This window comes from Pelodiscus sinensis, chromosome 6, assembly GCF_052426305.1.
Source record: "Pelodiscus sinensis isolate ZL-2025 chromosome 6, ASM5242630v1, whole genome shotgun sequence".
NCBI lineage: Eukaryota > Metazoa > Chordata > Testudines > Trionychidae > Pelodiscus > Pelodiscus sinensis.
This window is the reverse complement of record NC_143057.1, coordinates 114392340-114404711: the sequence shown is the minus strand read 5'-3', so window position 1 is coordinate 114404711 and position 12372 is coordinate 114392340. Positions and strand designations below refer to the sequence as shown.

The following is a 12372-nucleotide window of genomic DNA, read 5'->3' as shown; positions in this document are numbered from 1 at the left end:
TCATGATTGTCTCATGAAGATGTGTCAGCCGACTGTCAGGGCATTGAGTGGTGTGTGTGTGTATACTATACACCCGAGACTTCAACTGCTGAGACCGGGGTCCCTTGCAGTGGGCAACCTGGAAGAGGTTGATGGGCGCCCCAATAAGTGTACAGAAAGAGCTTATTACACTTCAGATTTTAGCTGCTAGAATCTGTGATTCCTTTGCAGCGGGCAGCCTCGGGGAGGCTGAGAAGTGCCCCCAACGGATTTTGTCACCTGGGTGTGACACAAATCCAAACGCCCAAGCTCTTCCTATACTGTCCCTAATGACCGGCTGAAGTTCTTTTTAAATTGTGCCTGGTTCTGTTACAGCAACTGAAGGAGTCAGGTTAAAACTTAAACATTTACAGGTTTATTGAGGAAGCTTATAAATCATATGGTTGCAATGGATATTTTCTATTTCTTAAATGCTGACAAATATCTATATCTATATCTATATCTATATCTATAGATATAGATATATATATGGTTACAAAGAAGATAAAGATAGGAAATAGAAAATAATAGTACCAAATGACAGCTTAATCTTTAAAGAGCTCTATTCTATGCATGCACTATAACAAAAGGACACATACAGGTACAATTTTTACCCCCTTCTGCGTCACTCGATCCCAGCGTGTCAGGCCAGGATTGGGCCCTCAATTCCTCGGAAAGATGAAAATATGAGGTGGGCGTCCCCGTGGAACCTCGGGAGGTCAAACACCTAACCCGACCAGCAGAGAGAGGGCAGATTGACACTCAAAAGAGAGTGTGCTGCTGTACCACCTTATATACCCGTTGGGTCACGTATTTTCTCTTTCTTATCTGTAATGCCAAATGGTGCTGGTCTGTCTTTTGTGAGACCAGCTCTTACAAGGGAGTTGTGAACTTAATTTACACTTGTAAGAGAGAGTTGAGAGGATTAAATTGGAAGTACTGGACATTCTTTTTCTCAGTGGGAAATTCCTCTCCCAGGGACTGTGTGTGTTTGAATCAACATGGGTGCCAGCCGGGCACTTCTTGCAGCCTCGAGCTCAGTTTATTTCCTTAATCGTTACTAGAGTCAGAGAAACTCGCATATCCTGGTCTCGCATCAAAGCAGATCAAAGCTTAATGGCTATGCTGATTTTCTTATTGTTCCTTCTCTGCCCTGTATACAGACATCTCAGAGGGCAAGCAAGATTCTTTGAGATGAGGGGGCTGTCTGGCTACAAGATGTAGCAGAACTTCCAACATCATGGGGTATGTCTAAACTACATGGCTCCGTCAACGGAGCCATGTAGATTTGATTTTTTGACAAAGGCAAATGAAGCCGCGATTTAAATGATCGCGGCTTCATTTAAATTTACATGGCTGCTGCGCTGAGCCGACAAACAGCTGATCAGCTGTTTGACCGCTCAGCACGCTAGTCTGGACGCTCCCCTGCTGACATCAAAGCCCTTTGTCGGCAGCCCCGATAAACCTCGTCCCACGAGGAATAATGGGGCTGCCGACAAAGGGCTTTGATGTCGGATGGGGAGCATCCAGACTAGCGCACTGAGTGGACAAACAGCTGATCAGCTGTTTGTCGGCTCAGCGCGGCAGCCATGTAAATTTAAATGAAGCCACGATCATTTAAATCGCGGCTTCATTTGCCTTTGCCTATGTGTCTAATCTACATGCCTCTGACGACAGAGGCATGTAGTCTAGACACAGCCATAGTGTGGGGCCATCGCCTGCCCAGGGGCAGCTCCGGCTCTATGGCAAAAAAACAATTCAAAGTACAAAACACAAGCAGGACAAAAAATGGTGTGGTGTCTGAGAAAGCAGGGCACTCAAAGCAAGCCCTGTAGAAGCTTTGCAGTCCCTCTAGGAGGTAGGCAAGCCAGCTGCAGGAGCAGAGCAACGGCTGGTCAGGAGGATCCCTTTAAGCACGTATCTCTGCAAAGAGCATGCAGCAAGACCCGGAAGTAAAGGCTGCCCCCATGCCCTGACAGAAGTGCTTCCAGGTTCCCTTTTTCTTTTTAGAAAAAGCAGATTGATTTTTCAATCCGCTTTGTGCAATCTAAATGCTCTTTTTCAAAAGAGGCTTTTTCGAAAATATCTGTTAAAAAAGGCGTGTAATCTGGACGTACCCTCTGTGTGGTTTAGTTTAAACCTCTTCCCGAGTGAAGTAAGCTTACTAAAAAGAGTTGCTTTTAGACTACTCAGCGTAGAACAAGACTTAAGATAACTATTTCTATGTCATCTGTAAAACTTTTCCAAGTAGACATATCCCATTTACAGAAATGACTTACTCAGGAACCTACCCAGATTGTTAGCAGCTAGTACTGTGACTGATGCTCCTATGTGCTACAAGAATGAAAATCATAAATACTACTTACTCCTATGTTTCACTGAAAGTCAATGGGTCTTAGGCGCCTCAATCATAAATGTGCTTTTGATAATTGTTAGGGCTGTCAATTGATCTGCATTAATGCCTGTGATTAACGCAGGACAGGATTACCGCGTTAATTTTTTGAATGCATTAATCACAGGCATTAATGTTGCGCTGCCACTTTGAAGTGCCACTCAGGTGCTTCAATGGGGCAGAGCAAGCAGAGCTGGGGATCAGCTGCAGTCCACAGCTGATCCCCGGCTCCACTGTTGCATAGCCCCTTTGAAGCACCAGAGCAGCACTTCAAAGGGGCTTTACAACAGCAGAGCCAGGGCTTAGCTGGATTCCCCAGCTGATCCCAGACTCCTAATGCGCTGCCCCTTGGAAATGCCTCTGTGGCGCTTCCAGGGGGCAGCACTGTGTGGAGCCTGCAGTCAGCTGGGGACTCCAGCTTATCCTGGGCTCCATGCAGCACTGGCTGTTAAAAAGCTGCAGTGGCATTTAAAAGGGGAGATGCGCATGATTAATCGTGCAATTATTTGTGATTAAATTTTTTAATCACTTGACAGCCCTAATCATTTTCTTCCAAAACTTTAACATGAGCAATGGGCTCAAGGTGCAAAATCTGGATCCAGATCTAGCTTTTTAAATTCCCTAAAGTTTGTGTGCATTGGTATCCAGGCTTTAGGTTTAGCATATTCTATACGTTGCAAACTCTTTTGAGCAAGTTTCTGTTTGTACTGTGCACTGTGTAGCATTTTTTCCCCCCTGTGAAAATTCACTTTTCATAATAGGGAGTTAGTCAATATTCATATCTACCTCCTGGTTCAGATGTCACTTATTCCTCCCCTCTCTGCTGAAATGTGGGGTTATTGTCATGATTCAGTCTGAACTGGTCTTAAATCCTGCCCTTGTGCTGGACATTGTTTCATAAAGTTCTCTTTCCTGCTTTAATTTAAACATGCAGTTTTACCCTCTGGCTGTTTGTTTGCATTCACTCTTTAACAATCTTTAATCCCCCTCCCCTTCTCTGTTTTGACTTTGGGCAAGTGTACGCACTGATTTATGCAGGTATTTTGATCTTTATGAGGTTTTTCATTTGTCAGCACAAAGACAGTCCCATTATTTACTTTTGTGAATTTGTTCATAATGTAGTGCATGTTATTTTGAGAAAAAAAATGACATTCAGTTCAAATATCAATTCAAAACATACCTTGTTTAACTATGCACAATATTCATTGAATTTTATTTTTTCATTTATGAAAAATTAAAAGAGGTATATTGTAATTATACTGTAATATATACTGAAACTATATATACACTGAAACAAAATCTGCATTTAGATTCTAACCCTTGAAATTCTGAATTATTTTGGATCTGGGAATTTGGGTTGTGCCCATCTTTCTTCTCAGTTACTATCAGAATGAGGTTTTTTCCCCTCTGGTAAATTAAATTAAGTTCCAAACTTGGAAGGAGATTGGTCCTTTTGTAAGCAAGTAAGACTACCTTTGAAATAAAGGTTCAGATGTGGAGTATCAGGATCTATATTATTATTGTGAAGGGCCAAGGAATTCATTTGTTTTTCTTTTTGGTCACAAATTACTAAGTGTGAAAACTTAAGGCCAGAGAGGTCATTAAAGTGTCTAGTATGATCTTTGTAATACAGACTATAGAATTTCTCTCAGCTAACCCTTTATTGACTAACACATATCTTCCAGAAAGATTTCCATCAGAAAGCTTTTAAATATTATTGCCAGATACACTACACATGTTTGTTTATTACTTTCCTGTTATAATCCAGGTTTTTCTGCTACTTCACAGGGTGAAGATAGTAACAAAAGAATTTAAAGTGCTAAAACCTTATTAAATTAATAATATTCATTTCACAGCAAGGAACATTAACATGAGTCTTCCACCATGTAACAACTAATTAAATGTTTGATACAATGTAAAAACATTTGTTGTTCACTTAAGAGGTGTATGGGAACAATGTAATTGCATTATTAGCACCCTAATACACTTACATAAGATGATCTACATTCACTTTTGGAAATTACTTCTTGTAGGCTCCATTTTATAGATTGGTGAATCACCATAGAAACTGTCATTTATTTTACATATTATTTAAGTTTATTTAAAATTCTGGACAAGATTTCTGAAAACTGGTTGTCTAATATAAATGGCACTTGATTCCAGTAGGAACTGCAGGATCCTCCTTAGTATTTGTGGTATTTATATGGGCCTCATTATCTTAGTTTTTGAACATCTTACAGTCGTCAAGGTCTTTATCTTCATAACACCTCTATGAAGTCGGCTACTGTTTTATCCCCATTTTATATATAGAGGAAGGAGACAGACAAAAACTAAGTGATATGCCCAAAGTCATACAGGAAGATTGTCACAGAGGAGGATCTAAACCGAGGTCTCCCATGTCCTAGCCTACTGCCCTGAGTGGCTCATTCTTCTCATATGAAAATTCAATGACTTATGTAGGTGCCTAAATCAGAATTTAGGATTTGAAAGCATAATTTGGAACATCCATTTTTCTATCTATCTATCTATCTATCTATCTATCTATCTATCTATCTATCTATCTATCTATCTATCTATCTATCTATCTATCTATCTATCTATCTATCTATCTATCTATCATAGTACTGCCCATTACCACAGTATTGGCTTGCTTCCCATGTGAACTTGAAAGCAAATGTAAAGTCCTAATGGATTTCATTAATGTGAGCCCTTCTTTTTGTGTTATTTTCTCCTGGGTTAAATTCTGAGGTCCTTGATGGGTTATTACTCAGTTCTTACTCAGTCAAGTTTGGAACATTTATTTTTTGCTATAGTACATTTCTTATTTGCTGAAGTTAGAAGAAAGTGGGGGAAGCATGAAAAAACTCCTTAGATTTTGTAAAGCAACACATCAGCTAGTCTCAGGTCATTAATCTGAGATATAAGGCATATAGGACAATTATGTTTGGCAATTGAAAATGAATATTTCTAGACTCAGATGTCAAATTTCTAATACTTCACTTGGAAGACACCCTCAGTATGATAGCTGGGAACCCCCTCCCCTCCCCAAATAGGAGTTAGACAAATAATGGAACCCGCTCTGGTATAATACTCTCAGGGGGGTAGCCATATTAGTCTGTAACTGAAAAAACTTAAAGAACAAATAGTTCTGCAGCATCCTAGAGACTATCAAAAATGTAGATGGTATCATGAGCTTTCATGGGCACGACCCATTTCTTCAGATGAATTGAATAAGGGGTCCAGGGTACAAATAAATAGAGAAAGAGAGGAGATGAGAAGGGAAATAGAAGGGAAAAATATTGTCAGCGTGTCTGTACTAAATAGGCTATAAGTACCCAGTGCTTAGCTTTTTATGTCATTAGGATGTGGAACACAATGGCCTACCAAGATCTTTGTTCACACCTTGATTACAGATGTCAAACTTGTAAATGAAACCAAGTTCTACAGCTTCTTTCTCCAGCTGGTTTTTAAAATTGGTTTGTAATAGTATAGTCTCTTCTAGATCCATTAGTGAGTGCCCAGGCAAGTTAAAATGTTCCCCAATGGGTTTCACTTGAAGAAGTGGGTTGTGCCCACGAAAGCTCATGATGCCATCTACATTTTTTGTTAGTCTCTAAGTTGCTGCAAGTCCTCGATGTTTTTTAAGTATTTTCAGGTTTCTGTGTGTTAATATAATACTGTTAATCTTTTCTAGCATTTAAAAAAGAAGGACTTGGTTAGTATAGAGCAGGGGTCTCCAAACTTTTCAGCCCGAGGGCCGCATTAACTATCAAACAGCAGTTCGGGGGCCGCTTTCACGACGGGGAATTTCAGTTGCCTATTGCGCCCTCTGTCGCAGCGCAGCCGGTACTCTGACCATGCACTCCCTCCAGTGCTGAAGGGGAGGGAAAGGGGGGCCCGGGCCCACCCTCACTCACGGGCCCCAGCCCAGGGCCCTAAGGACACGGAACCAGCTGGCTCCGGTCCGGCTGACGGGGCTCCTGCCGTAACTTGTCAGCCCGCCAACTCTAACGAGTTCTGCCCTGGGCTGCTTCCTTTCCCTCCTCGTGTGACCCTCTACCTCCCCCCACCGTGGGGCGGTCACCTTTGATTCGTCCGTCAGGCTGACGGTCGTATATCCAGACGCCCACCCCTCCCGCCGGGGCTGGTCCTGCCGTCTGGGTGGCCGTCGGGTCTGGACTCCTGAGGGGGGGGGGCTTTTCCCCCTGCTCTCCCCTTCCTCTGCACGCTGTCCTCCCCTCCTGCTTGCCACCGCTCACTCCTTCCCCCCCCCCGGGCGGAAGGGGTCACCTTTTTAAAGTTCCCGCCGGGGTTCACGTTCCCCCGCATGTTGCCGGGCGGGCGTTACCACCACCGCCCATCCTGCCCCCTGATTGGCTGGCTGCCCTGTCAGTCTGGGCGGGGGAACGCCGCCCGTGCTAACCCCCGCCCCCTGCGCCGTTTGCCGCCACGCGGCCGCTTGTCAGCGGAGCGGCCCGCTTCTCCTGCCCCGGCGCGGCGTGAGTACACGCCGCACACCCCTGACAGGGCCCCCCCCGCGGCAAGAAGGGCCCGTTCGGCGGCGCCCCAGGGACGGGCGGGGGTCGCCTCGTCACACCGGCACGCGGAAGGCGGGGCCAGACAAAAAGGTCTCCACGGGCCGGATGAGAGGGCCTCGCGGGCCGCATCCAGCCCGCGGGCCGTAGTTTGGAGACCCCTGGTATAGAGCAAGATTGCCATGCACAGGGACACCTAGGATTACTATTTTTCAAAGTGCCTAAGGGACTCAAATATTATTGAAATTTGATGGAAAATGAGTACCTACTTTTCTGAGGAGCCTTTGAATCACTATTTATTGAGCACCTACAACCCCCAACTTAAACCTGTCCAACACATTATCAATAAACTACAGCCTATATTGGAACAGGATACCATACGCAAAGAGGCTCTGGGAGACAGACCCATAGTCTCCTACAGACAACCACCTAACCTCAAAATGATTCTTACCAACCACCACAGGACATACCACACTAATACCAACCCTGGTACCTTCCCTTGCAACAAACCCCGTTGCCAGCTTTGTCCACATATTCATTCTGCTGATACCATTATTGGACCTAACCAAGTGAGTTATAAGATCAAGAACACATATTCCTGCGCATCCAGAAATATAATTTATGCTATCATGTGCCGAAAGTGTCCGTCTGCTATGTACATTGGACAAACATCTCAGACACTTCGCCAAAGGATTAATGCCCACAAAACAGATATCAGACAAGATCACAAAGAGAGAACAGTTTCTTGCCACTTTAACCAGAAAGAACACTCTCTAAATGACTTAGCCACCTGCATTCTGCTACAAAGACCTTTTACATCTGCACTTGAAAGGGAATCCTCTGAACTGTCATTCATGTTAAAATTTGACACTTGCCAACAAGGACTTAACAAGAATTTGAACTATCTCACCCATTACCAAGACAGATTCCCCAATTATCACCTGTAATACCATTAACTCACAAACATCCCACTCTCCCTACCTTTAATATCATCAATTCACAGACACTTACCTTCCTTCCTCCCCCTTCCCCCCCCCCCCCCCCGCATTCCCCTTCTGTTCTGCAATGTGATTTGTCCTTTTCATATTTGTTCATTTTTTTAATTGTATCCTTTGGTATATATGGTTGTGACTACTTTCTTCCACTATTTGATCTGAGGAAGTGGGTCTGGCCCACGAAAGCTCATCATCTAATAAACCATCTTGTTAGTCTTTAAAGTGCTACATTGTCCTGCATTTTGTTTATTGAGCACTTATTCTGACATGCCTAATTCTGAATGGATTAAGATATGCTATCTGAGATTTAGATCTGAGAAGCAAAACAGTTATAAATAGCCCATCTCTGTTTCCAATGCGTTTGATTCTTCATTATTTTGCAGAAAGAAAAATGCTACTATACCAGCTTTTTCACTCACTTGCACCATTGGTAGCATTTTGCATGACTTTGCACTGACTACACAAGTTGAAAAGCACTGAAGATTCAGGCCCTTTTAGCAAAGTCATGCTTACAAATGTGAAGAATGCACAGTTGCATAGAGCACCCAAAAATTTGGAGCACCACTGGTTCTTAGTATCGACCCACCTGCCTCTTCCTCTTCTTGCTCTGTGGCTCTGCTTCCTCAGGAAAGGATCTAATTAAAAGTGAAAAAAAAGCCTGCCAGACCTATTATCAGAACATTGAACCTGTGAAAGAGCCATTCAAGTGGTAATGAAGCCATTAACAGGCATTTGCCAATCCTAGGTATAAACTGTCACTTTGTGAATTTACTGTTAGTCTACAGAAAACCTCCCTTATACTGATGGACTCAAAGAGCTCAGATTATTTGGCATAACAAAAAAGAAGGTTAAAGGGTGATTTTTTTATAGTGTGTAAGTATCTCTCTACATGGGAAATAACTAATTATTAAGGAGCTCTTCATCCCATCAGAGAAAGGCAGAACACGATCCAATGGCTTGAAGCTGATGCTAGACAAATTCTGATTGTAAATAAGTTGTACATTTTTGACGGTGTGAATAATTGACCATCGGAACAATTCACCAAGGATCATGGTAAATTCTCCACCACTGATTTTTAAATCAAGATTCAATATTTCCCTAAAAGATATGGACTACGTCTACACTGGCCACAATTTCCGGAAAAGCCATGCAAATCAGGTAAGTCAGGATAGGGAAATCCGCGGGGGATTTAAATATCCCCCGCGGATTTAAATAAACATGTCCGCCGCTTTTTTTCCGGCTTGGGGAAAAGCTGGAAAAAAAGCGTCTAGACTGGCGCGATCCTCCAGAATAAAGCCCTTTTCCGGAGGATCTCTTATTCCTACTTCAAAGTAGGAGAATTTACCATGATCCTTGATGAATTGTTCCGATGGTCAATTATTCACACCGTCAAAAATGTACAACTTATTTACAATCTGAATCAGGTAAGTCAGGATAGGGAAATCCACGGGGGATTTAAATATCCCCCGCGGATTTAAATAAACATGTCCACCGCTTTTTTTCCGGCTTGGGGAAAAGCCGGGAAAAAAAGTCTAGACTGCCGCGATCCTCCGGAATAAAGCCCTTTTCCGGAGGATCTCTTATTCCTACTTCAAAGTAGGACTTATCCCTGACTTATCCCTATCCTGGCTTACCTGATTTGCATGGCTTTTCCGGAAATTGTGGCCAGTGTAGCCGTAGCCATGCTGTTCTAGGGCCTAGGATATGCTAACGGTCAGATTAGGTGATTCCTTCTGGCCTCTCTGCATTTGTGAAGGTGAGATTTTAAGGAGCTCAAACACCAAGATGGAACTCTCTAAGCTTTCACTGTTTCTCAGAGCCTGAAGACTCTATTCCTCTGCTTAAGAGTTATGGCTCTACTGTTGCTTTTAAGACACAGCTTAATGTAGGAGAAGTTTGGAGAAGCACTACTCCAGTTATAGTCCTTTAGGGCATTTGACCTGGGATATTCCCAGTGCCTCTGAGAATACCGTCTCTGTCTGGTCAGAAGGGAAGGACATGAAACTATGGCTTCCTCCTGCCCTGTTTAGGGAGTCCAGTGCCACTAACAGACACCCTTAGTCCTTGTGTGCTTAGAGGCCAGGATCAGGAACATGAATGGAATTGGAGAAGATATGCAAAGGAAAGAGGACTTCTTGTAACCTCTCCCAGGTTTGGGTACGTGCCCAAGTCCAGCAATGGTTTTATTTTAGGGGACTAAGGCTAAAATCCTTACTCGGTTCAGTAAACTGGCTACAGCCTTGTTCTGTGTTCTCAATGCTGTCGTGTACATGAATCAGATGCTGTCTAGCTCCCTAAGCTAGGAAAACACCACTTCTGAATCAGCTTTGCTATTTTTGCCAAGATGCTAGAAGAGCTATATGGGGCAGAGCACAAACTTTACAAATTTGCTTTCCTTTCAGACCTTTGTAATGGTCACGGAATCAATCGAATGAGCAAACTTAATCTCTGAGCAATCTCTTTGCATTAGCTACAGTAACTGACACTACTGAATGCAGCACTGTTAGCTGGGTGGTGGTGTACTTTTGTCCCCATTATCATCAGGAAGGCACATCTGTTAGTAGCACTGACAAACTTGATTTGTGGAACAATCAGAACCTGTTTTTCTGTCATTAGCCCCATGTTTATGATCCAGTATTCATCTCTCTGTCAAGATCACAGATGTTGCTGTTTATTGAATAGCAATTTGTTTCCCATCAGTTTCCTTTTCCTATTGTACTAAGAAAGAGAAGGAACCAGAAAATAGTGTTTCTTATTAAGTGTTTATAATAGACCATCTCTGACTATCTTGTTGTCCTCGCAGCATTTATCTTGGGCTCCATTGAATGAGTTAATTTACAGCCCAAAGGCAGAGTTAAAAGAGTTAGCAATATTTTGCTAGCTTGCTAAATATTATTAAACATATATTTATTGGGAAACTGTGTTAATTTTAAAGTTCTTTCTTCTGTGTTCATGTTTTTACTTAGGGAACGGGCACAGAACACAACACAGTCTGAGACACTTCAGCTTACTGTGGGAAATTTGAAACCAGAGGAGATCTATACGTTCCGAGTGGTGGCGTACAATGAATGGGGACCAGGAGAGAGCTCGCAATCCATCAAGGTTGCCACGCAGCCTGAATGTAAGTATGCAGTATAATGGTGTTTCCAATTTAGATAAGGTTAGTAATGATCTACTTCAGCAGAAGCTCTGCCTTTATCTTGATACATCACTTTAAGGTTTACAAATAATTCTTCATTGTAGATATTATTTGCTGAGTCCATATGGAATGGCCAAAATAATCTTCCCTCTATTTACAAAGTAATATAATATATGTCCTTATAGTGTATTTTCAGATTATTTGATTTGATCAGTAAATTGTTTATTACCGTTGAACAGTACATTATGTAGTTAGCTGTGTATTGTGTTACACACACACATATAACATTTCTCATACTTTATATCCTGGGCCAAATACTAATACCATTGACGGGCATGGAAAAATTTCCAGGTGCTCTAAATCCAAGGGGAGGAGTGGGGCACAAACCATGGCCCACATGTGGCCCAACAGAGCCTTCACTTTGTCTCTCAGGCTCCTAACAGAGAGTTGGTTCAGGACAGCCTTGCTGGAAGGATCCAGTCCAATTCCTGGGCAGTACAGTGAGCACAAGTGGCTAGCCCCTAGTCCCTCCTTATCTGTCCCCCTTTCCCTGTAGCCTTAGCTCTCACAGCACCTAGGCATGGAGGACTCTGTACCACCAGCCCTGATGCACTGTGTGGTCAGGGAGTTGGAAATGGGGTATTGGACAGAAGGTGGGAGGTCCTGGGTGTTGGTCAGGGGTCCTGAGCAAAGCGGGAGAATTGGACAGAGGGTGGAGGAGAAGGGAACAGGGAGGTTGGATAAGGGGTGGAGGCCAGGCCATTCCTGGCTCTTTGGAGAGGCACAGTCTTCCCCAGTCTTCCCTAACTGGCTCTCCATACAATTTCCCTCCAAAAAGTTTGCCCACCTCTGCTCTAGAAGCTTAATATGTTCATGGTTCATTGAAAATATTGTAATTAGCATGTACTTGAAAATAATTTTATTAATCTTCAGTATATTTTGGAGCTTCTTTGCAGGCCCTTTGCACATTCTGTATTCTCCAGGTATAATTATTTGCACACATTTCATCATCAGAAGGAAGATAAACATGTTTTAATTCTGATTATTATACAACATATCAGTGTTCTCATTTGTCCCACTTAGTCAGTGTCCCAGACAAAGGAACTCAGGCTGCTCCAATTTTTGAATTCAAATAGCAGTATTCATTATTCAGTCAATTTTCTTGTCAGCAGGTCAGTTTTGTTTAGTTTATAACACAGTTTGCATCAATAAAAAGGGTTAAATGGGTTTTCCTGATATGTGGTAGCAAATGATGTGTTGCTACTCTAAGGGTATGTCTACACTGCAACACTA

General features: G+C 42.8%; 1 protein-coding gene across 4 annotated transcripts in view; it reads left to right on the top strand.

Annotated features, from left to right (window-relative positions):
- DCC (DCC netrin 1 receptor) overlaps nucleotides 1-12372 on the top strand; it is a 999406-nt gene that overhangs the window by 710849 nt on the left and 276185 nt on the right. For all 4 annotated transcript variants that reach the window (XM_075932654.2, XM_075932652.2, XM_075932653.2 and 1 more), the window contains exon 9: nucleotides 10907-11061. In XM_075932654.2, the coding sequence (XP_075788769.2) occupies nucleotides 10907-11061 (155 nt within the window). The remainder of the gene's footprint in view (nucleotides 1-10906; nucleotides 11062-12372) is intronic.